The sequence below is a fragment of the Archocentrus centrarchus genome, chromosome 4, assembly GCF_007364275.1.
Source record: "Archocentrus centrarchus isolate MPI-CPG fArcCen1 chromosome 4, fArcCen1, whole genome shotgun sequence".
NCBI classification, from domain to species: Eukaryota; Metazoa; Chordata; class Actinopteri; order Cichliformes; family Cichlidae; genus Archocentrus; species Archocentrus centrarchus.
This window is the reverse complement of record NC_044349.1, coordinates 32,331,455-32,357,633: the sequence shown is the minus strand read 5'-3', so window position 1 is coordinate 32,357,633 and position 26,179 is coordinate 32,331,455. Positions and strand designations below refer to the sequence as shown.

The 26,179-nt window shown below is 40.5% G+C and overlaps 1 protein-coding gene across 1 annotated transcript in view; it reads right to left on the bottom strand.

Moving 5' to 3' along the window:
- The window catches only part of pik3r3b (phosphoinositide-3-kinase, regulatory subunit 3b (gamma)), a 273,792-nt gene that overhangs the window by 129,269 nt on the left and 118,344 nt on the right, over positions 1-26,179 (bottom strand). The window contains exon 4 of the mRNA XM_030727072.1: positions 19,980-20,111. Within this exon, the coding sequence (XP_030582932.1) occupies positions 19,980-20,111 (132 nt within the window). The remainder of the gene's footprint in view (positions 1-19,979; positions 20,112-26,179) is intronic.

Below are 26,179 nucleotides of genomic sequence, written 5' to 3'. Positions count from 1 at the left end.
ATAATTGCCAACCTTCGATCAATTTGACTAATTGGCAAAATTCATCACTAATTGAAGAAAATAAGAACAACCCCAGGTTTCTTTTCAGCACTATAGCCAGGCTAACAAAGAGTCAGAGTCAGAGCCGAGTATTCCTTTAACTTTAACTAGTAATGACTTCATGATTTTCTTCACAAATAAAATTTTATTGACAGATAAAGCTGGGTATCATCTGCATAACAATGAAAATGTATGCAATGCTTTCCAGTAATACTGCCTAAGGGAAGCATGCAGAGTGTAAATAGAATTCGTCTTAACACACAACCCTGTGGAACTCCATAATTACCCTGTGTGAATAATACTCCACAAGAAGACATGAACAAACTGGAGAGCATAAGATAGATATGATTCAAACCATTGCAGCATCCATCCATCCATCCATCCATCCATCCATTCATCCATCCAGCCATCCAGCCATCCATTTTCTTCCACTTATCCGGGGCCAGGTCGCTGTGACAGCAGATGAAGCAGAGAAGCTCAGACCTCCATCTCCACAGCCACCTACTACAAGGGGTTCCCAGGCAGCCGATAGATATAATTTCGTCAGCGTGTCCTGGGTCTGCCCTGGGGCCTCCTCCTGGGACATGCCCGGAACACATCACCCAAGAGGCGCCCAGGATGGCTCCTGGGCGCCTCTTGTCTTTGTAATCATATTTATCTAATAGACTCCAATTCGTTCATGTAAATGGGGAGTCTTCTTCAGACACTAAGGTTAATTATGGAGTTCCACAGGGTTCTGTGTTAGTACCAATTCTATTTACATTATACATGCTTCCCTTAGGCAGTATTATTAGAAAGCATTGCATCAATTTTCATTGTTATGCAGATGATACTCAGTTTTACCTATCAATGAAGCCAGATGACACACATCAATTAATTCAATTCAATTCAATTCAATTCAATTTTATTTATATAGCGCCAAATCACAACAAACTGTCATCTCAAGGCGCTTTGTATTGTGGGTAAAGACCCTACAATAATACAGAGAAAACCCAACAGTCAAAATGACCCCCTATGAGCAAGCACTTGGCGACAGTGGAAAGGAAAAACTCCCTTTTAACAGGAAGAAACCTCCAGCAGAACCAGGCTCAGGGAGGGGCAGTCATCTGCCGCGACCAGTTGGGCTGAGGGGAGAGAAAGACAATTAGTTAAACTGCAGTTAGTTAAACTGTCTTAAAGACATAAAGGCCTGGATGACCTCTAATTTCCTGCTTCTATTCAGATGAAACTGAAATTCTTGTACTCTGCCCCACAAATCTTAGAAACATGGTGTCAAACCAGATACTTACTCTGGATGGCATTACTTTGACTTTGGCATTACTTTTGCATTTGCGCAATATTTCTAAAATTAGAAACATCCTTTTTCAGGGTGATGCTGAAAAGCTAATTCATGCATTTATTATGTCTAGGGTGAACTATTGTAATTCGTTATTATCAGGCTGTCCTAAAAGCTCCCTGAAAAGCCTACAGCTGATCCAAAATGCTGCAGCTAGAGTACTGACAGGAACTAGAAAGAGAGAGCATATTTCTCCCATATTGGCTTCTCTTCATTGGCTCCCTGTTAAATCTAGAATAGAATTTAAAATCCTTCTCCTCACATACAAGGTCTTGAATAATCAGGCACCATCTTATCTCAAAGACCTTATAGTGCCATATCACCCAAATAGAGCACTTCGCTGTCAGACTGCTGGCTTACTTGTGGTTCCTAGGATACTTAAGAGTAGAATGGGAGGCAGAGCCTTCAGCTTTCAGGCGCCTCTTCTGTGGAACCAGCTTCCAGCCTGGATTCGGGAGACAGACACCCTCTCTATTTTTAAGATTAGGCTTAAAACTTTCCTTTATGATAAAGCTTATAGTTATGGTTGGATCAGGTGACCCTGAACCATCCCTTAGTTATGCTGCTATAGGCCTAGGCTGCTGGGGGGTTCCCATAATGCACTGTTTCTTTTCATTCACCTTATTTACTTTGTTTATACTCCACTCTGCATTTAATCATTAATTATTATTAATCTCTGGCTCTCTTCCACAGCATGTCTTTTCTCTCCCCTCAGCCCAACCGGTCACAGCAGATGGCTGCCCCTCCCTGAGCCTGGTTCTGCTGGAGGTTTCTTCCTGTTAAAAGGGAGTTTTTCCTTTCCACTGTCGCCAAGTGCTTGCTCATAGGGGGTTGTTTTGACTGTTGGGTTTTCTCTGTATTATTGTAGGGTCTTTACCCACAATACCTTGAGGCAACTGTTTGTTGTGATTTGGTGCTATATAAATAAAATTGAATTGAATTGAATTGAAATCCTAATCAGATGGCCGAATCACCTCAACTGGCTCAGACTTAGAGGTGCTAATTCTCATGCCAGCCGCTTCACACTTGGGTGTGAACCATTCCAATACGAGCTGGAGGCCACTACCTGATGAAGCTAACAGGGCTGCATCATCTGCAAAAGGCAGAGATGAGATTCTGAGGCCACCAAGGGGGAAGCCTTCCGCCACTTGGCTACACCTAGAAATTCGGTCCATAAAAAAATTATGAACAGAAGTGATAAAGGGTAGCCCTGGCAGGAAACAAGTCTGACTTATTGCCAGTAATATGGACCAAGCTCTCGCTGTGGTTGTACAGGGACTGAATGGCCTGCAACAAAATGCCAGACACCCCATACTCTCACAGTACCCCACACCCTGAGGGAGGTGATTGAATGCCTTCTTCAAGTCCACAAAACACATGTAGAATGGATGGGCAAACTCCCACGTACACTCGAGAGGATAAAGAGCTGGTCCAGTGTTCTGCAACTAGGACAAAATCTGCATTGTTCCTCTTGAATCTGAGGTTAGACTAACGGATGGACCCTCCTTTCCAGCACTCTGGCATAAGCCTTACCAGGGAAGCGGAAGAGTGTGATTGCCCAATAGTTGGAACACACCCTCCAGTCCACCTTTTTAAAGATGGGGACCACCACCCCAGTCTGTCAATCCAGTGACACCGCCCTAGATCACCACGCAATGTTGCAGAGGCGTGTCAACCAAGACAGCCCCGCAACATCCAGAGCCTTCAGGATCTCAGGGCGAATCTCATCTACCCCAGGGGCCACGCCACAAAAAAGTTGTTTATCTGCCTCAGTGACCTCACAACCAGTGATGGGCAAGCGGTCCCCCTCGTTCCCAGACTCTGCTTCACTACAGAAGGTGAGTCAGTGGGATTAAGAAGGTCCTTTAAGTATTCCTTCCTCCGTTCAACTATAGTCACAGTTGAAGTCAGCAGCACCCCATCCACACTAAAAATCGTGTGAGTAGAGCACCACTTTCCCACTCCTGAGTTGCCAGACGGTTTGCTAAAATCATTTCAAGGCCATCTGAAGATCTTTTTCCATGGCCTGACTGAACTTTTTGTATTGGCCACCACTTGAGTCGCGTTCCGCTTGGCCTGCCGATACTCATCAGCTGGCCCCAGAGTCCCACAGGCCAACCAATCTTGATAGGACTCTTTCTTCAGCTTGATGGTTCCCTTCACCTCTGGTGACCACAATCTGATTTGGGGATTACGCCACAACAGGCACCAACCACCTTGCAGCCACAGCTCTGACTCAACAATGGAGGTGCGGAACATGGTTCATTCTGACCCACTGTCCTCAGCCTTCTTTAGAATGCTGTTGAAGTTCTGCCAGAGGTGGGACAGCTCCTCTCTTCACCTGAGTGTCCAAAACATATGGTTGCAGATCTAATGATATGATTACAAAATTAACATGGTGACACGCCATGTCCTGATATCCAATCTTGATAGCCGGGGATCGGTCCGCCAGAGCCTCCACCCTTGGCCACTGCCTGGCACACCATGGACCACTGCAACTCTGTGCCTTTAATACCTATGGCATGCTCTAAATTCTGTAATAAAATATTATGGTCAACAGTATAATATTTTTTTGTATTGAACACTGTACTGAAGTCTAGCAGGACAAGCACAAATATGAGTCCACTTTTAGAGGCCATAAAAAGATAAGCTTCACTAATGCTGTTTCTGTACTGTGATGAATTCTGACTCCTGACTGAAACTCAAAAAGAACCCCATACCTCTGCAGATGATCAGTTAGCTTCTTTTACAACTACTCTTTCAAGAATTTTTGAAATTAAAGGAAGGTTGGAGATTGGCCTATAGTTAGCTAAAACAGCTGGGTCAAGAGATAGCTTTTTAAGTAATGGTTTAAATACTGCCTCCTTAAATACCTGTGGTGCATAGCCAACTGATAAAGATAGATTGATCATATTTAAGGGTAAAGCATTTATTAAACAACAGCAGTTAGACTGTATAACGCATCATGATGTCATGTGTCATTTGGAGTGAGCAAAATAAGTATTTATTCCCCAAGCCAGAGGTGGCAAAAGTACTGACATTCTATACTTAACTAGAAGTACAAGTACTTGTGTTAAAAAATACTTTGGTAAAAGTTGAAGTACTGGTTCAATTTCTTTACTTAAGTAAAAGTAAAAAAGTACAGGCTCTGAAATGTACTCAAAGTAAGAAAGTAAAAGTAGCTTATTGGAGGATGTTTCTACCTGCTATTTTTCTGTAAGCTAACTGAACCTCATTATATTGTATATTATTGTAATAATATAAAAGGTATTAGGTACTAAACTGCAGTATTTTCATACAATCGTTGAATAACACAAAGTCAGCATACTTGTTTTGCAGTCCTTACCTTTAAATCTAACCTCTCTTCTTCCTCTCCTGTCCTCTTTCTCCATCTCTGACTGTACTTCTCTCTCTTTTCTCTCCCTGAAATACAGCAGCTCTTCTTTTAGCTAGCAGACACACTGTGTGACAAACTGCACACACTTTGTGTCTTTGCAGATATTTGTTGAGCATTTAGAAACGTTGCATTTACCTGCCACATGTTACTCCCTTTATGCTCGCTCCTCTTCAGTAGCGCTAGCTAAGCTGTTCATGTCCCGCGAGCGCAACTTACGGACTCGGTCCGGCCCGCTGTAACTCCTGATTATAGCGCTATAAATGAGACATTAATTAAATGGGTTTGTGTATTTAATCCCTGTGTACGTGATAAGTCCGGTGATGGAGGATACGCCAGTACGATTGTCTCTTTTATGTTATTATTCCTCCATTTAGATCGTTTGATGTTTGACGGAAATGCAGACTTTTCTCAGACGTGTTAAACCTAAAGTAACGAGTCTGTTTGAAAATGTAAGAAGTAGAAAGTACAGATACTTGTGTAAAAATGTAGGGAGTAAAAGTAAAAAGTACTCAGAAAAATAAATACTCAAGTAAAGTACAGATACCTGAAAAATGTACTTAAGTACAGTAACGAAGTATTTGTACTTCGTTAATTCCCACCTCTGCCCCAAGCAAAACATGATTTAGTATTTAGTGGAGAAACCCTTAGTTGCAAGGACACTGTTAAGACTTTTCTTGTAGTTGGCGACAAGGTTTGCACACAACTCAGAAGGGATTTTGGCCCACTCTTCTTTATAGAAGCTTTCTAAATCCTTTAGGTTTTTTAGCTGCTTTGTGGCAACTCAAAGCTTCACCTCCCTTGACAGATTTTCTATAGATATTCCCTGAACTCGCTCTATATGACCTCCATGACCTTAATGTGCTTCTTCTTTAGCCAGTCAACTATTACCTTGGCAGTATGTTTTAGGTTACTGTCATGCTGTAAGACCCATCTTCTGTGTTCTGGCTTGAGGTGGAGGAGGTTATCTTTCAAGATTTTACGGTACAGGTCCATTGGCCCCTTAATGCAGTGTACATAACTGTCTTGTATCTTTAATAGAAAAACAGCCCCAAAGCATAATGTTTCCATCTCCATGCTTGGCTGTGGGGATTATTTGTGTCATACTCATTTTAATGGAATATTTCTATAAGTGGGCTATCATTTTCCAGATTACATATCACCAATTACAGTCTCTGCAGCCTTAGGCTAGTCAATGTAGGGGTGTGAAAATGGATTCGGGGAACCAAATCACGGTTACTTTTTAGAAACTGCAGCTAAAAGGTTAGCAATACATAATGTCCATGTGTTCTTAATGAAAAGTACAGTACTGTGCAAAGGATTAAGGCACCTCATATTTTTTTAATTCATAAATATCACACATTATCAAAAGGGAAGCAATATATTCGTCCCAAATTCATCCTGCAACAAAATAATAGTTCACTGAAATATGTTTCTGAAAACATTTGAATCAAGAAACTTTCCATGTTGTTGCTGAATAAAGGTGGACAAAGATTAGTTTTAAAGTTTTTTGGGAGTTTCCAGAGGTTGCAAGTTGCCCTGGATACATCTGATATTCATAAAATACCCTTGACTTCAACTTTATGCAAAATAAAAGCTTACAATATAATGGTTTGGTATTTATGTTTTAGTTTTCTTAGTCTTACTGAACATTCAAAACACATTTACATGTCTTATTAATATATAGAACACTTTAGTCTGTGTTCCTCAAGTGTTTTTTTGTCATTACGCATACTCATATGTCAGTGATGTATCAGGGACAAGTTGGGGTTCAATCGCTTGCTCCAAATTTATTTAACATGCACAATGGAGGAGCCAGAGATTGATCCATCAACCCTCTGTTTAGTTGACAACTATCTCTAAAACTAGCTCTACTTCCCTATCCACAGTCAAATTATGTGCCATTTCTCCAAATTTCTTGGAACAACATATGTTCCAAGTAACTTAAAAAAAATTGAAGGCTAGCAGTGTCAAGGTTGGCTGTGTGGCGGGCAGAGGTGGACCCAGAATGCAAGACTCGGAAGACATAAACTCAAAGCAGCTTTATTGTCCTGCACTTAATACATACAAACTAAAGCAGGTCGGGAGCAGGTAGTCCGAAACTATAACTCCTCTCAGAGATAACACAACAAGGAGGGACACAGCCATGACAGAGCACTCAACAAAGGATGAGGGAAGACTAAGGCAATATATACACATAGGTGGAATCACAGCTGGAACAAATCACAGATGACAAGAGAAGGGAAGTAGTATTCAATACAAAGCATGGGAGACAAGAGATTGTCAAAACAATATGGGAAATAACTAACACTAAGACAAAGATGCAAACATCTGAACTTGACACAGAGAGACAAAAGATCGACATGGAGAAACGATTAACTTGACACAAAGCACAAAGATAAACACAAATGAAGACAAAGCCAGACATGGAAACACAAGTGAGGCAGGAATAAACAGGGATACAAGGAAACACAACCAGACTGAAACCAAGAACAGAAGTAGATGAAAACTACAATCTGAGAATATAAATAATATAGAATACTGAATACAGAAACATGAAAGAGAAACAGAAAGATGAATCAAAATTAAAAAAACTGATCATCCCAAAAAACTCAAAATCCACAGTCCTAGACTCAAGGATAAGAAAAAAGTATCGGTGCTGTTTTAAAGGCAAAGGGCTCTCTCAAAACAAATAGTGAGTTAGATTTTTTGTATAAAGTAAAATAATTAATAACATCTACTTATGACATTAATTTTGAAAGCATTGCCCTAAAGGTTTAGCAAACAACTGTATATGTGTATAAACTTTAAGGATATATAAGTGTATCTTACGTGTCACCATGCTGGGAGCTGGTGTCCACAACTCAGAGGTCAAAATGTTTCAGTGGGAGGAGTCAAGTGATTTTGTCTAATAATCAAGAGTGTGTATTTCTGTTCTAGAATGTGCTTGATACACTGTATTAGAGCAGTTTCAGTCTTTAACTAATATGTAGCTTTGCATATTTACACAGCAGAAGTTACTAACCTATTTAGTAAGTTAAATAAATATTTAACTCTAAATACATTAAAAAAACATTGTAAAGATTAATTTAAAAAATGAATTTAATCCCAATCAGATAATACAATAAAAGTACAATGAAACTACTAAGGAGAATTTAAGTACATTTAATGGCTGGTGCTATAAAATGCAGTTTTAAAATGTAACACATGCATAAAATGTAATTTAAATTTATAGCATTTGGCATTTTGTAAATGTTTTAGTGTTTGTAAATGTTCACATTATAGTGTGCTTTCCTGTCTATGGTGGTGGGTAGCTTGTGGGCATTGATAGATGGCTGACAATCTTCTGCAGGCTGATGAAGGTCATGTCACCTAAGTCACCTCAGTAGTGTGACCACTACTGATCACAGACAACTGGCACACTCAGCCCTCCTTCGTCTGTTGTTATTGATTGTGGTTGACCCAACTGGTCAATAGAGGTCAAAGCTGTAGTGGGAACTTGGCCTGCCCATTTGGCCCCCTGGGGCTCTGAGAGACTGGACAACTGGACATTAGACTGTGTGTGTTAGTGAGATGTGCTGGGGTGATGGGGGGGTGGGGGGGGGGGGGGGGGGGTATAAAGGCCAGAATTAACTATAGCTCCATCACAGGACTTTCCTGGAGATAAGAGGCATTTCCATCTCAATCTAAGGGTAGGGCAGGGTAAAAAGAGTTCAAATAAAAACTGAGAAAAGCTCTTTCCAGTTTGAAATGGGTTACCCCATTTTGGTTCTAAAGAACTAACCTGTACATAGCCCTGTCAGGCTTTAAAAGAGTTTTCAAAAAAAAAAGAAAATCACTAAATTTGGAGTCTATATCTTCATCTTGGATGGAGTTAGCGTCTGTGTTGTGAGACTGTGATGCTTCACGCACATTGAAAATCTATTAAATTATACCACAATGCAGCTTGCCTTGATACAAAAGAACCCTCATTTGACTTCTTTATGTGTTTAAGAGTAAGTGTCATTTTAAATGAGGAAAAAAGAAAATTGTAACAACAATGTGCCTCGGGGCTCTTTCCAGTTTGACATGGGATACCCCATTTTGATTCTAAAGAACTAACTTGTACATAGCCTTGTCTTCTTCAGCTACATCCGCATTCGAAGCATTGCATTTGAAGCTAACAGCTGGTTGTTTGTAGACATTCCAGTCTCTAGTTAGCAGGTGACCCTCTAATGTATTTACTACCAGGTCATATTTCACTCTCACTGAGAGTCACTTGCTTGGAAGTAGAGAAAAGTTCTTCTTATGCCCCGCCCACTTTGCCTCACTGGTGCTGATTTCGCCCTTCGTCATTTGAAGTCACAGAATGTCACTCATTTTCTGTGGTCTCTGGTTGCCACATCACTGCAAATTGTTTCCAGAGTGAGCATAGATTTATCATATTCTACACCCTTAGGATGAACTGGAATATAAATTGAGACCCAGGCCTCATCAGCCAAAATCAATGCTGACCCTCACTGATGTTCTCATACCTCAATAGGGACATAATGACACCAGAAGGGTGGACTGTTAACAACAGCAGATTAATGCCTATAAATGTATCAACCGTCCAACTGAAAAACTGTTCTTTCTTTTCCTCCCACACTTTTAGGTCCAGATGGACAGTGATCAGGCTGACTCAGCCAGCTGGCCTTTATCCTCACAGATAATGACCTCTGCGAGACCATTAAGATTAACTCATGCTGACAAAAGTAATGAATGAGATGTGGATAAAAAATAGTGCTGGGGGAAGGAGAAGGTTTGGGTGAATAAAGGATAAGGAGGGCAGAGATTGCAGGAATCAGACAAGTGCTCTGATTAAAAAAATAAAATAAGTTAGTCGCAAAGCACATATAGAAGTAGAATAGGAAACTTCTCAATTAAGAAAATAACATTTTATATATATATATATAGTTTTGGCAGAAGGTGAAAAATAATGTCCCACTGGTCACTCGGTATAGAGTTCAAAAAGTTTATGAAACAATCCCTTCAAACTTCCAGACATTTTATCTTTGTTTCTAAGAGTGTAGGGGGATTTCCCGTGATGTGCCACTGACTGGGAAAAAGACTCAAGATAAGATCTGAAAATAACTCCCAGAGAAAAGAAAAGCCAGAGGAAAGGTATCAAAAAAGAGGGGATTTTAAATGTTACAACATGAATAAATCTCAGGCAGCAGACTAAGAAGGGACAGTAAGGCATTTTACTAATTCTGTCCATGTGGGTATAACCACAATGCAATGCCCTGAAAGCCTAGAATATCCAATCCAGGGTGAACAACAACAGCAGTGACAACAATGCTTCTGCTTTGTCATTATTATTTATTGATTAGGATATCTGTACGGATGACATCTGGTAATGGCAAATAAGCACATTTTTATGTCAATCAATATCAGGTAATAGTAATATGTTGTCTGTAACTTTAACATGTCTACAATTAAGTAAGTTTATTTATATAGCACTTTTCGAGAATGAAAGTCACAATATAACAACACATTACACAAACAAGAAGTGGTGTGCACAACAAACCCTGCCAATGTTTAAGCTGATTTGAACATTATCCATCTCACATACATCTCACTTTCCAATGCTGAATTACCAAGATAACACATAGGTCCTATCTATAGAATACAATGCCTTTATTGTCATTATACAAAATGTACAATTAGATTAGAAAGCCACTCCTTTTCAGTGCCAACAAGTAGATACATAGAAAAAGTAATAAAATTCTTCTCTAATTACGCAGAGTTCAACACACCCTCAAGTCAGCAGATCACTCACTGTATCACTCATTTCTGGCCATTTGGACAGACACCTACAGACAGTGCATCATCAAACAGCGGACCTACTGTGGACTCACAATGGACCTGCTCAGCAAATGCACATTTTCCCCCTTTTTTTTTCAAATTTTACCAGCTGTTCTCAAAAAGAAAGCACTGAACTGGACAGCAGCATTTCTCTAAAAAGGTAAGTACAAAAACTGTTCTGTCAAATATGCAAGTTACCTGTTCAGTGACATTATACTGGCAGCAAATAATTAAGGTCATTGCTTTGTTTCCCATTTTTATTTAGAAATGTGAGATTGTAGCGAGCAAAAGTAGCTTACAGCACATTAGCTATTGGCATATTAGCTATTGTACGGTATAGCTCTAAGAGGTTAACCTCTTGAGGGCGGATCCATCCTGGAGTCTGAGAACCCTTGCTGCAAAGGAATCTGAATGCCAGCCTTATTGATACAAAGGTTCCTCAGTGCTTTGATTTCCACTGTTGGCTGAAAAAGCCTCAGTGTCATTGTTAGCTTGTGAATGATAGCGTGTTTCACTTTTCCATTTAACAGGATGTACTGCTACATTTTTCTTTCAAATGGGTTCAGATGTTCTGACCTGCTTGGGGAAACAAATGAGACAGTCAGAGATTTATAGGAACATTAGATTCTTGTACAGGAAAGTACCTAACACTCTTCCATTCTTCTTTCATAATTGCATTATTTAATCTTACTGTAAAATCCCAGCGCTTGAGCTCAGAGCCCACCTTATAATATCCACTACTTTTACAGAAGAAATCACTTTCTGCTCTTCAAGAGGCCCCATCATATATAAGAAGTTCAATGTTATTTAGTTTAACCTAAGACAACCTGCGAAAAATACTTCATGCATCCTTAAAAGTGGTTGATCTTGACTTAAGATGTTTCCATGAATAAGTAAAATAAAAAGACTGTCGTTTCACAGGAGGAGGACCAACAGAAAGTGAACAGCAGTTACATAATTGAGGCAGTTTTTGTAAGGAGCTTGACAAAGGTGGTGTGAACCTCCTATGAGATCAACCCAATGTTTCTATCCTGAGAATTCCATTCTAACACACACATCTTTTTGATAATTTTGTATTTCCAGACACCAGCATGTGCACTGTCCACATAAAGCACAACAAGGAGAATATCAAGGGAGGATTGATGAAAAACAGATAAGACTTTTGAGAGTCCCTAAAAGCTAGAGAAAGGAGGGGTTGCTGGTTGGAGTGGGTGGCAGGTAAGGGCGGGGGGGGGGGGGGGGGGGGGGGGGGGGGGGTGTCAAGGTCTGGGAAAATGAGAAATGAGAGAGAGAGAGAGAGACAGAGAGACTAGCGCTACGCCGTGATTCAACTCAGAAATATTTTATACTGAATCCTTAAGCTGTCAGGAGATTAGAAGATGTTACAGCCTCATCATTTTCACATCCAGATGTGGAAAAATTCTGTCAGGTGTGACAACCTTGGTTGTCATGTGTAACATGGTTGAAAACCTGACATCATCTCTGATCAAAACTGGTTGCAGTACAACTGCAAAAACTGAACCAAAGGCTGATTGATCCATTCATTTTCTTCCACTTATCCTTTTCAGGGTTGCTGGGGGGTTGGAGCCTATCCCAGCTGTCATAGGGCAAGAGGCCCTATGACACCCTGTACAAGTCACCAGCCTGTCACAGGGCTAACACAGGAAGACAGACAGACAACCATGGGCAAATTCGAATCACCAATTTACCTAACCCCACTAACTGCATGTCTTTGGACTGTGGGAGGAAATCGGAATACCCAGAGAAAACTCATGCAAACACAGGGAGAACATACAAACTCCACACAGAAAGGCCCCAGACAGGGTGGATTCAAACCTAGGATCTTCTTAATGTGAGACAACAGTGCTAAACATCACACCACCAAGCTGCCCCAGGCAGATTGATGTCATTGATTTTTTCCACATAGAATGGTGATTGCATCAGGCAGTCTCTTACAAAGTGAAAAACAGGTCAGATTATTGTAATGAATTAAACACATGTGTCTTTGTATCATAGGTTTGGGAATGGTCTTTACAATTCAATTCAATTCAATTCAATTTTATTTAAAGACCCTACAATAATACAGAGAAAACCCAACAGTCAAAAAAGACCGCCTATGAGCAAGCACTTGGCGACAGTGGGGAGGAAAAACTCCCTTTTAACAGAAAGAAACCTCCAGCACAACCAGGCTCAGGGAGGGGCAGTCATCTGCCGCACCGGTTGGGCTGAGGGGAAAGAAACGACATGATGTGGAAGAGAGCCAGAGATTAATATCAATTAATGATTAAATGCAGAGTGGAGTATAAACAAAGTAAATAAGGTGAATGAAAAGAAACAGTGTATTTTGGGAACCCCCCCAGCAGCCTAGGCCTATAGCAGCAGAACTAAGGGATGGTTCAGGGTCACCTGATCCAGCGCTAACTATAAGCTTGATCAAAAAGGAAAGGTTTAAGCCTAATCTTAAAAATAGAGAGGGTGTCTGTCTCCTGAATCCAAGCTGGAAGCTGGTTCCACAGAAGAGGGGCCTGAAAGCTGAAGGCTCTGCCTCCCATTCTACTCTTAAGTATCCTAGGAACCACAAGTAAGCCAGCAGTCTGAGAGCAAAGTGCTCTGTTGGGGTGATATGGTACTATGAGGTCTTTGAGATAAGATGGGGCCTGATTATTCAAGACCTTGTAGGTGAGGAGAAGGATTTTAAATTCTATTCTAGATTTAACAGGGAGCCAATGAAGAGAAGCCAATATGAGAGAAATCTGCTCTCTATTTCTAGTCCCTGTCAGTACTCTAGCTGCAGCATTTTGGATCAGCTGAAGACTTTTCATGGAGCTTTTAGGACAGCCTGATAATAATGAATTACAATAGTCCACCCTAGAAGTAATAAATGCATGAAATAGCTTTTCAGCATCACTCTGAGAAAGGATGTTTCTAATTTTAGAAATATTGCGCAAATGCAAAAAAGCAGTCCTACATATTTGTTTAATATGTGCATTGAAGGACATATCCTGGTCAAAAATGACTCCAAGATTTCTCATAGTGTTACTGGAGGACAAAGTAATGCCATCCAGAGTAAGTATCTGGTTAGACACCATGTTTCTAAGATTTGTGGGGCCAAGTACAAGAATTTCAGTTTTATCTGAATTTAGAAGCAGGAAATTAGAGGTCATCCAGGCCTTAATGTCTTTAAGACATTCCTGCAGTTTAACTAATTGATGTGCGTCATCTGGCTTCATTGATAGGTAAAACTGAGTATCATCTGCATAACAATGAAAATTGATGCAATGCTTTCTAATAATACTGCCTAAGGGAAGCATGTATAATGTAAATAAAATTGGTCCTAGCACAGAACCCTGTGGAACTCCATAATTAACCTTAGTGTGTGAAGAAGACTCTCCATTTACATGAACAAATTGGAGTCTATTAGATAAATATGATTCAAACCACTGCAGTGCAGTACCTTTAATACCTATAGCATGCTCTAATCTCTGTAATAAAATGTTATGGTCAAGGGTATCAAAAGCTGCACTGAGGTCCAACAGGACAAGCACAGAGATGAGTCCACTGTCAGAGGCTCTAAGAAGATCATTTGTAACCTTCACTAATGCTGTTTCTGTACTGTGATGAATTCTGAAACCTGACTGAAACTCTTCAAATAAACCGTTCCTCTGCAGATGATCAGTTAGCTGTTTTACAACTACTCTTTCAAGAATCTTTGAGAGAAAAGGAAGGTTGGAGATTGGCCTATAATTAGCTAAGACAGCTGGGTCAAGTGATGGCTTTTTAAGTAGAGGTTTAATTACAGCCACCTTGAAGGTCTGTGGTACATAGCCATCTAATAAAGACAGATTGATCATTTTTAAGATAGAAGCATCAATAATTGGAAAGACTTCTTTGAACAGTCTAGTAGGAATGGGATCTAATAAACATGTTGCTGGTTTGGACGAAGTAACTATTGAAGTTAACTCTGAAAGATCAACTGGAGCAAAAGAGTCTAAACAAATACCATCAGTGCTGAAAGCAGCCGAACATGAAGATAAATCTTTGAGATGGTTATGAATAATTTTTTCTCTAAAATTTTATTTGTAAAGAAATCGATGAAGTCATTACTAGTTAACGTGAAAGGAATACTCGGCTCTACAGAGCTCTGACTCTTTGTCAGCCTGGCTACAGTGGTGAATAGAAACCTGGGGTTCTTCTTATTTTCTTCAATTAATGATGAGTAGTAAGATGTCCTAGCTTTACGGAGGGCTTTTTTATAGAGCAACAAACTCTTTTTCCAGGCTAAATGAGCATCTTCTAATTTAGTGAGACGCCATTCCCTCTCCAGCTTTCGGGTTATCTGCTTTAAGCTGTGCGTTTGCGAATTATACCACGGAGTCAGGCACTTCTGATTTGAAGCTTTCCTTTTCAGAGGAGCCACAGTATCCAAAGTCGTACGCAGTGAGGATGTAAAACTATTAACGAGATAATCGACCTCACTGGGAGCAGAGTTTAAGTAGCTGCTCTGCACTGTGTTGGCACATGGCACTGAAGAGCATAATAATGAAGGAATTAGATCCTTAAACTTAGTTACAGCACTTTCAAAAAGACTTCTACTGTAATAAAACTTATTCCCCACTGCTGTGTAATCCATTAAAGTAAATGTAAATGTTACTAAGAAATGATCAGACAGGAGGGGGCTTTCAGAGAATACTGTTAAGTCTTCAGTTTGTATGCCATATGTCAGGACAATATGCAGAGTATGATTAAAGTGGTGGGTGGGCTCCTTTACATTTTGAGAGAAGCCAATTGAATCTAACAATAGATTAAATGCAGTGTTCAGGCTGTCATTCTCAGCATCTACATGGATGTTAAAATCACCCACTATAATTATTTTATCTGAACTGAGCACTAAATCAGATAAAAAGTCAGACAGAAACTCTGAGTAAGGACCAGGTGGACGATAGATAATAACAAATAAAACAGGTTTTTGAGTTTCCCAATTAGGATGGACAAGACTAAGAGTCAGGCTTTCAAAAGAATGAAAACTTTGTCTGGGTCTCTGATTAATTAATAAGCTGGAATTGAAGATTGCAGCTAATCCTCCTCCTCGACCTGTGCTTCGAGCATTCTGACAGTTACTGTGACTAGGGGGTGTTGATTCATTTAAACTAACATATTCATCCTGCTGTAATCAGTATTCTGTAAGGCAGAATAAATCAATATGTTGATCAATTATTAAATCATTTACTAAAAGGGACTTGGGAGAGAGAGACCTAATGTTTAATAATCCACATTTAATTGTTTTATTCTTTGGTGCAGTTGATGAAGCTGTATTATTTATTGTTTTTGAATTTTTATACTTTGTTTTTCTGTGGTCTGGGAGCAGGCACCGACTCTATGGGGATGGGGTTTTGGGGGGATGGCAGGAGGAGAGAAGCTGCAGAGAGGCGTGTAAGACTGCAACTCTGCTTCCTGGTCTCAACCCTGGGTAGTCAGGTTTTAGGAGGGTTAATAAATTTGGCCATATTTCTAGAAATGAGAGCTGCTCCATCCAAAGTGGGATGGATGCCATCTCTCCTAACAAGACCAGGTTTTCCCCAGAAACTTTGCCAATTATCTATGAAGATATACTGGAAGACATTTGACTATGGTCGCCGGTGTCTCTAGCTTCACGTTTCTCAAAACAGAGTCGCCAATATCCAGAGTTTGTTCCTCAGCGGGTGTGTCGCCGAGTGGAGAAAAACGATTAGAGACGTGAACAGGTTGGTGGTGTACCTGCTTCTGCTTAGGTCTACGCTTCCTCCTCACAGTCACCCAGCCGGCCTGCTTTCCCTGCTGCTCGGGATCTGCTGGGGGGGAGCTAACGGCGGCGAAGCTACCATGGTCCACACCCGCTACAGGGGCCTGGCTAAATATAGGATTTTCCAGTGTGCGGAGCCGAGTCTCCAATTCAGAAAGCCTGGCCTCCAGAGATACAAACAGACTACATTTATTACAAGTACCGTTACTGCTAAAGGAGGCCAAGGAGTAACTAAACATGTGACACCCAGAGCAGGAAAGTGCAGGAGGGACAAATGAAGCTGATCAGCTGAGTAGGATAAATGGGGCACTTAAAAGCAAGAGGTTGTGTGTTCAAGTCACATTTATGTGAGGTGACTTTTTTCTTCCAATTGAGAAACTTGTCTTGTTTTCTTTTTTATTTTGTTTTATTCTACTTGATAAGGAGGTAGTCAAAAAATAATTCCTGAACACAAACTTTCGCTTACTAAAAAGTATAACAACATCAAGGCAAAACTGAACATTTGAATGTTTGCTATAACATGTCGACTCTTACACCAAATGACAAAGGCACAACATTATGAGCTAAGCTTGGGCTTTGGAGTTTAACCAAGCAGCACTGGCTGAGAGTGGAGGGAGAAGAAAACACATACACAAATACATGCACAAACTCACACCAGTCATGAAAATGCTGCTTACAGTCACAGCAACACTCAAAAACTTAAATTATATTTACACTATATTGCCAAAAGTATTCACTCACCCATCCAAATCATTGAATTCAGGTGTTCCAATCACTTTCTACTAAATATTCCACAGTCAGCTGTTAGTGATATTATAACAAAGTGGAAATGATCAGAAACAACAGCAACTGAACAATAAAGTGGGTGGTAGGCCACATAAAGTGACAGAGTGGGGTCAGATGCTGAGGTGCACAGTGTGCAGAGGTTGCCAACTTTCTGCAGAGTCAATCACTACAGACCTCCAAACTTCATGTGTCCTTCAGATTAGTTCAAGAACAGTGCATAAAGAGCTTCATGGAATGGCTTTCCATGGCCGACCAGCTGCATTCAAACCTTGCATCACCAAACACAATGCAAAGCGTCGGCTGCAGTGGTGTAAGGCATGCCCCCACTGGACACTAGAACAGTGGAGACGTGTTGTCTGGAGTGATAAATCACACTTCTGGATCTGTCAATGTGAAGGATGAGTCTGGGTTTGGTGGTTGCCAGGAGAACGGTACTTGTGCAAAGTGTAAAGTTTAGTGGAGGGGCGATTATGGAGTGGAGTTGTGTTTCAGGAGTTGGGTTCAGCCCCTAAGTTCCAGTAAAAGGAACTTTTAATGCTTCAGCACACCAAGGCATTTTGAACAATTTCATACTACAAGCTTTGTGGGAATAGTTTGGGGATGTCCCAGTCTTGTTCCAACATGCATGTGCACCAGTGCACAACACAAGGTCCATAAAGACATGGATGAACAAGTTTGGTGTGGAAGAATTTGACTGGCCTGCACAGACTCCTGACCTCAACCCGATAAACACCTTTGGAGTGGAGACTGTGAGCCAGGACTTCTTGTCTAAAATCAGTGTCTGACCTCACAAATGTGCTTCTGGAAGAATGGTCAAAATTTTTCATGAACACATTTGTAAACATTGTAGCAAGCCTTCCCAGAAGAGTTGAAGCTGTTATAGATGCAAAGGGTTGGCATGGATTAAGAATGGGACATTCAAGCTATTAAGCAGACAAAGACTTTTGGCAATATAGTCAGAGTTTTAGTGAGAGTTCCAAAAACTAAAAAGTTAAGTTTTCCAAAACTTTAACTGACTGGTGAAGTGGATAACACAGATTATCACTTCATCATTGCACTTTTAGCAGGTGTGATATATTAGGGGCAAGTAAACATTTTGACCTCAAAATTGATGTGTTAGAAGTAGGAAAAATGGGCAAGCATAAGGATTTGAGTGAGTTTGACAAGGTTCAAACTGTGATGGCTAGTCCACTCAATCAGAGCACCTCCAAAACTGCAGGTCTTGGTGGATGTTCCCAGTCTAGAGTGGTCAGTGTTTATCAGAAGTGGTCTAAGAAAGGAACAGTGGTGAACCAGCAACAGGATCATGGGAGTCCAGTGCTCATTGATGCACTTTGACACACATAGAAATGTGTCAGAATGCACAGTGCATTGCAGTTTGTTGTGTATGGGGCTGCATAGCCACAGACCAGTCAGGGTTCCCATGCTGACCCGTCACCCACGTGAAGCACCAATAGATATAATAGTTCATCTCTCTGTGCCGCTGGCACTACGGCCGGCCTCTGCCCTGCCTCCTCCCATGGCCAGGCAGACCACCTGAGCTGTCTGTTTTGGAACCTTGTGCTCCTTGCTTTTGTTTTTTCTGTTTTGTTTGTATATAAGCCCCGAGCTGTCCTCTGTTCATTGTTGCGTCCTTGTCATTGGCTTCCTGCCCACTGTGTGTTCTTCCATCAGTCTGTATTCCTGTTAGGTGAGTTTCCTAGTTTTTTTCTACTGGCCTCATCCAGCTCTAGCTATTTTGTGTTTTCCAGCAAATAAAGCTGAGGTTAAAGTTAAGAATGTCCTGAGTCCTGCATTGGGATCCTTAACCTGCCACACAGTGCAGTATATGACATAAGCATTGCTGCAGACCATGGACATCTTTTCATGGAAATGGTATTCCCAGGGTGCCACAAAGCAGAAGTTGTCCAGGAATGATTTGGGGAGCATTACAATAAGTTTGAGGTGTTGACTTGGCCTCCATATTTCCCAGATCTCAGTCCAATCAAGCAAAAGAGGTACCAAGGTGGTCATAGGCAGGTAGTCATAATGTTATGCTTGATCGGTGTATAGTACATTTGACTGTGGGTAGGGTGAACAGATCTCAGCAAGGTAAATATGGGGCAAAGAGTATGCTTGTGTGGAACAATGTGGGAGATAGTTTAAGTGTCAGATATATCTAAGTGCAAAAATAAAATGCACACAAACCTTCATCTGAAGAACAGTGCTCTCTCCCATTGACTGGCTTGGGTGAGCCACTCAGATATATTAATAGCCACCTGTGTGCTTAGACCTTTTTGGTAATTATTTTTATTCATCCAGGGCTAGAATGATGTCTACTCAACCAAGAAAAATGGCCTCCATGATCAGTTAACTAGTGAATGATTCCCTTGCTCTGATTTTGTAGTTTATGCTCACCTATTAGCTAGCCCATCCCTTCCAATCTCATGTTTCTTCATGTGCCAGCTGGGACTAGATGTCTACCTCTCTAGAAAATGTAAAAGATTAACACTTACAATGGGAAACACCCACACTTTCTTAAATTAATTTTTAACCAATACAATTTTTTTTTTTTGACAAAAAAAAATGACAGAGCAGCAGCTTCAATAGAGCTCTCATCCCACTGAAGAGCCTCAGAGTCACATGAACTGACTTTCATAAAGTAGCACTAATCAAAATGTGGGGCACTGGTTTAATATGGGGGACAAGCAATAAAAATGCTGTGCAAATCCATTTAGACAGAGAAACAGTAATCTGTCTACAATGTCCAAAACTGCACAGACCCAACATTATCTGCATACATTAGTGCATCTGTTGTGTGTAGAGTTGAATCACTGTACCTTGAGCAGTATAGACCAGCTCACTGTAGATGGTGGCAGGAATGATGGGGGCAGGCAGATCCTGCAGGAAACCTCTTAGAGCATCAGTCAGAGCAACCACATCATATTGGTTCAAATCCACTGAGAGCGGATCTGAGAGGACAAGAAAAACATAGACACTGCTCAGAGAAGACAGAAGTGCTACTATGTTCATGACCTCAGGTCCAAGCATGGATGGGATAGAGAACAAGGTCAATGAGGGTACAGGACCAGAGGCTTAAATTACTCAGAGGGCTCTAAAACTACTTGTGTTGTTAACGTTCCTTAATTGCAGAGAAAAAGGACAAAGTAAAAAAACTGTTTGAGGAGAATCAGGGTGGAAGAAACATCACATTCATTGCTTAATGTTAAAAGACAGATGCTGTAACTCACAGAAAAAAAATCCCTCTTATTATTGGATTATAATAATAATGTCATTTTGAAATCAAATCTATCAACGGGAAAGGAATAGAAAATGTGGAACACTTCACCTATCTGAGATCTAAAATGAACAGGAACAGTGATGTAGCGGAGGAGATAGAGGCAAGAATTTCCAAAGCTGGCCAGGCCTTTGTAGCACTGAGAAGTATGTGGAGAGCAACGAAAATCAGCACCACCACCAAGATCAGGTTCTTCAAAAGCAATGTCCTGAGCATTGTTCTGAAAAAGTCTTCAGGCACTGCTTGGGTAAAAGTCCGAATCCTACTCAAGTAATAGTACAAAGGTTTTCACATCCAAATATACTTGAAAATCAGCACCACCACCAAGATCAGGCTCTTCAAAAGCAATGTCCTGAGCATTGTTCTGTATGGTGCAGAATCATGGAAAATGACAAAGACCATTAGTCACAAACTAGAGGTCTTCCAGAACTGCTGCCTCAAAAGAATTCTAAACATCCTTTGGCCAAGCACCATTTCCAGTGATGAACTACACGGGAGAACTTCCACAAAATCCATCACACAAAAAAGTTCAGATGCGCCGGTGGAGATGGATTGGACCTGTTGCATTAGCAAAATAGGGGCAGACCAAAAGAGACTTGGAGGAGGACAGTGGAGAAGGTGATGAGGGAGCAGGGGGCAACCTGGAGAAGTGTACTTCAGACAGACCACAGTGGTGAGCTCTGGTGATGGCCTTATGCACATCTATATGCGAAGAGGATTAGTAGTAGTACTATTTTGAAATCTAAGCACACAATTCTCCCTACAATGTTGTGAGTTCTTTCTCTGGTTAAATTTTAATAAAACTCTGATGTGTTTATATATATATATATATATATATATATATAGCACCACCACCCAGGCAGTAGTTCTATGCAGGGCCCTCTGAGGTAGCAGGGGACTGAGTACAAGACGAGGGTAAAAAATTTGTGTAGAAAACAATGAGTATGATTTTCAAGCTCCTGTGCTGCTCTGTGCCCTCATTGAAGTGGCACTGAACAAAAGCTTAATCATTGTTTTATATTGACGACCTGTTGTAAAGTAATAAAAAAAGTCTTCAGGCACTGCTTGAGTAAAAGTCCGAATCCTACTCAAGTAATAGTACAAAGGTTTTCACATCCAAATATACTTGAAGTACCTAAAGAAAAAGTACTCAATATGCAGAATCACATACATGAATCACACATTGTAGAACGTGTGCTTCTGCTGGTGGCAGCAAAGTCTTTTGCTCTGATCTTTATTCGACTTTACTTTAGTTTTATGGTATTTTTATTTATTTATTTTTGCTTGTTTGTTGTTTGTTGGATACTTCTGTGGGGAGAAGAGATTACACAAGAGAAGAGCTTTTTTCAGTGAAATGAAGCAAATCTCAACTCAATTTTATTTATAAAGCACTCTCTGGATCTGGAGTTTTATTTTTAAATCTGGAACCCAATTCCAGCTGAGATAAAGAGATGTTTTCATGGTTGCTGTGCTGGTGCAAAGGTGTGAGCCCTTTCTGCCAACAGTCATCATGGGAAATGTCAACTCTCTGCCTAACAAGAAGTGATGAGCTGGAGATATTGGTGAAGACTCAGAAAGTATACAGTGAGTGCAGTCTCATGTGTTTTACTGAAACATGAATCAAATCATCCTGAAGCCATCCTGAACAACTCTGATCACCCTTTTTATAACATCGTTATGGAACAAAAAACATCAGTACTGGAAGACTCCTCTTATATCTCAGAAAATCATTTGTACCCACAGCCATCAGGCTTTTCATCTCATATGTCAGACATAGGCATTTCCCTCTGGGATCAATAAAGTTATCCTTATTCTTATGATAGTTTTGGATGAATAATAGCGATTCATTAATTTGTACATCACTTTAATGTTGAAGCTGGAGATGATTTTAATTACTTATATTATGCTGAGTATAGCTTTATCTATAATAATACAGCATAATTTATTAGTAGATTTTTATTTTTAAATCTTCAAAAATAATGAGTAACTAAAGCTTTAAAAGGATGGAGTGTAAAGTATGACATTTCCATTCAAATATAGTAGAACTGAAAGGATCTTAACACAGAAATACTTAAATGAAGGACCAATACATTTAACTGTTACATTTTCACACATCATAGCAGACATTATAGTTGACTTTACTGGCTATTCAGAATATTAACCTCTGTATATTGGGGTAAGAGTGATAGGGTGAGGGTGATATCAGTTTTTTCACAAATCTTTAACCCCAGGCTAGAAAGTCATAGCCCAAGTAGCTCAGTTAACTCATGAGTTTTTAAGTTAAATTCTGAATAGATATGAAGTTCAGCCAAATACTGAACTGTACAGAATATCAGGCTCCCAGATTTGGTCAGAAAGTGTGGTCAGTTGTTTCTGGGAAATGAGAAAGAGTGTTAGTCAGCCATAGATAATGATAATAAAAACAGCTGTCCGGTCCACAAGAATTTACAAATTTATCTCCCTCTAGACAAAATAAGAGCTAACAACCCTGTGTGTGCCCACGCGAGTACTCCAGCAGATTAGCAAAGGACAAACCACATGGCGTCAGAGGACGTTTTTGCTGTCCTTCATGTTTCACCTTAACCTTCCTCCTTCATCCTTCCCCATTAACCCCCCTCCTCCAGCTCCCCTTCATCTTCTTCTGTCTTGACCTTTCTTCTGTTTGAGTTTTCTTCATATTCCTACATCAGCTTCACTTGTTCCTCTTTTCGCTTTCTTTTCATTTCCATTTCTTTCTTGTTTTCCACATCCCAGCATCACCCCCACCCCCCTGTACACCACACGCACAAGACCCTCTGGAGTCAGAATGGCTGTTAAATGCCATTGATTTGCTTCTCTAAATAATGCCTGAATAAACGTAACCAATCACCACAGGCCAGTAAACCAGAGAACTATTAATATCAATGGATGACCTCTTCACATTGCAGTGCTGGAACTTATGCTATTATGCAGTGATTTGTCTAGGGAATTCGATCATCCCAATGCCGAGACAGCATAAACATGAGATCCAGGGTCACAAAAAGATATTAATGCACTTTTTTATGTGTCTCGTGTGTGTGTGTGTGTGTGCACGTGTGCGTGTGTGTGTTTGTGAGTGTGTGTGTGTGTGTGTGAGTGAAAGTGTCCTCTTTCCTTACTTTTACAATTTTTTTGATGAGGTTTTGAAAACTACAGCTGTCCAAATGTTAGTATGTTTGTTAATATCTTTAAGGGGATGCAGAAAAAAAGAAAAAACTGTTACTTTTAATGTTCACTAACAGAAAGAAGCACCAAGAGCAGTTTGGTAGTTACACTTAAATTTCAAGTAGTTATTTTATTTGAATTTAATTTCTTTTTTGTCAAGCTAGTGGTATAGTAATTACATGCCTTAGCAAGGCAATGCTATAGGGAAGACCCATTATAATCAACAAACTCTTTTATTGGCTCATTCCAGCTACTGTTCCATAAATAACTCTTTCTAGATATCAACCAACAACCTTTGCAGCTAAATGTGAAACCAACATTTTTGTGCCTAAAATGCACTTCCTGGTTCAATATAACTCTAGAATCCTGATTTTGCCTGTCAACGAACACCTTAATGTACATCGTTAATTTGGCTACCTAAGCATATTATTATTATAACTTAGACTTATCTAAGTGTATGACTAACATTATCATTACTGGCATTATTCATAACATTTCAGTGTTTTTGTGTTATAACTTTTCTAATCTATGCTGCAGCTATAGGATCCCCCCCCCCCCCCCCCCCCCAATTGCATTCAGCAGCTTATCACTCCAGAGGCCCCAGCGCGAGTTTCTATTCTTTAGGGGGACCCTTATGTTCCCTTGGGGATGTATGTTGGCCTGTTATGCCTTGGGGGGCTTGAGGGGGGGAGGGGGGGGGGGGGTTCTGAGCGCTGTGGGGGTCATGGGGCACCGTTAGGGTGTGGACTTCTGGGGTGGTGTTGTCGAGATGCTCTGGCTGGCCCTGGGGTGGGGGGTGGTCGGCTCCCTGGGTGTCCTCCTGGTGCCCCTTCTCTCTTGCCCCTGACCTTGCCCTTGATCTATTCTTAGATGTATCGGTGCCCTCTGCACCATCAGCCCTGTCCCCTCACTGTCCCTTTCAATGCTTCCCCTCTGGGAAAACATATTTACAGCCTAGTGTAACAAAAGGTTTTGGTTTCTACTCACCCATCTAAGATTCATACATTGTTTGAGTGATGGGTACTTTAAAGTTCTTTCTTTCTTTCTTTCTTTCTTTCTTTCTTTCTTTCTTTCTTTCTTTCTTTCTTTCTTTCCTTCCTTCTTCCTTCCTTCCTTCCTTCCTTCCTTCCTTCCTTCCTTCCTTACCCTCTGCCTCCCGTTCACCTTTATGTAGCCCTGCCAGAAAGCATTTCTGAGAATATCAGCTTTCAGTGTTCAGTGAAAACAGAAAACTGACTTTTCAAGTCATTTCTTTTTCAGGTCAAAGGTTTTGAGTACAGAGGCAATGACAGGTTAAAGCTGATGTTTTGGATCCCAGAGGAACATCATCTCACCTTTGGTCCATCTACAGCCTTCTCCTAAAGCATCATTTATTTTTATATACATGCTATTCTTTTATTTCTCATGTGTTTGTAACCAGTGTCTTCTTCCTATTTTTATTTCTTACTTTAAGTGGCTATTTATGTCTTGGAGCTAATACATACACACAGCTCTAACACACACACACACACACACACACACACACACACACACACACACACACACACACACACACACACACACACGAACACACACACACACACACACACACACATTTTTAATTTCCCCTTCACACTTGATCAGTCCATCAATTAATCAAGGCTTTGTCTGACCCTTGCTATGGATCAGTCAATGGATGGGCAAATGAATGAAAGGACAGATAAATGGATGCATGGATTAATGAATGAATGAAATGAGGGGAGAGAAGTTAATAGTTAAGAGCAAAGCCTAGTTATCAAACTGCATGTTAAAGAGGCTCTGTTAGCTTTGATGGTAGGTGAAATTTGACATTCATGAATAATACTATATGTGTTTCCTGTTTGTAGGTTAAATTAAGTGATTTTTTTAAATTAAAGCTACACAATCAGACCTAGTGGTTACAGCATTGAGGCAGAAGACATTATATGCATGCATTTACAATAGAAAAGAACAAAGCAACAGCAGGGATAAATACACATACCTGTGCAAGGTGTGATCAACAAGTTCTAGGAAATGGCTCTTAGAACAAAACAAAACAAAAGAAAAAACACCACAACCAACCAAATCCAACCAATCAATGAACCATCTGTCCATCCATCCATCCATCCATCCATCTATCCCTTATCCTGCTCTGGGTATGATCACCAGACTTAGAAACAGCCCACTCTATTTTTTTAGTCTATGGGCGGTTGGGCTAATTTTTTATCACAAAGCTTATGTAAGTTCAGTAAGGAAGATCTGAAATCACTCATCCGCATTCTTTCCCAGATGTTTTGTCATTTCTCTATCTGACATCACCTACACTTTCCCACGCTGTCAAACTCAGTGCTGATGTCATCTCTTCTAGTCCAATCATCTTTCTGCCCACATTCCTCGAGCCAATCAGCCTCCGCTCAGTGTGATTTAAATATCGCTGCTTACCTGCCATTCTCCCTTCAAGATTCATTCGTGCAACCCACCTCCTCTCCTTCACCACCCAAGACCTCCTTTCAAGACCTCCATCTTAGTCTCCACCACCACCAGTGTCAATAATCCCTATCT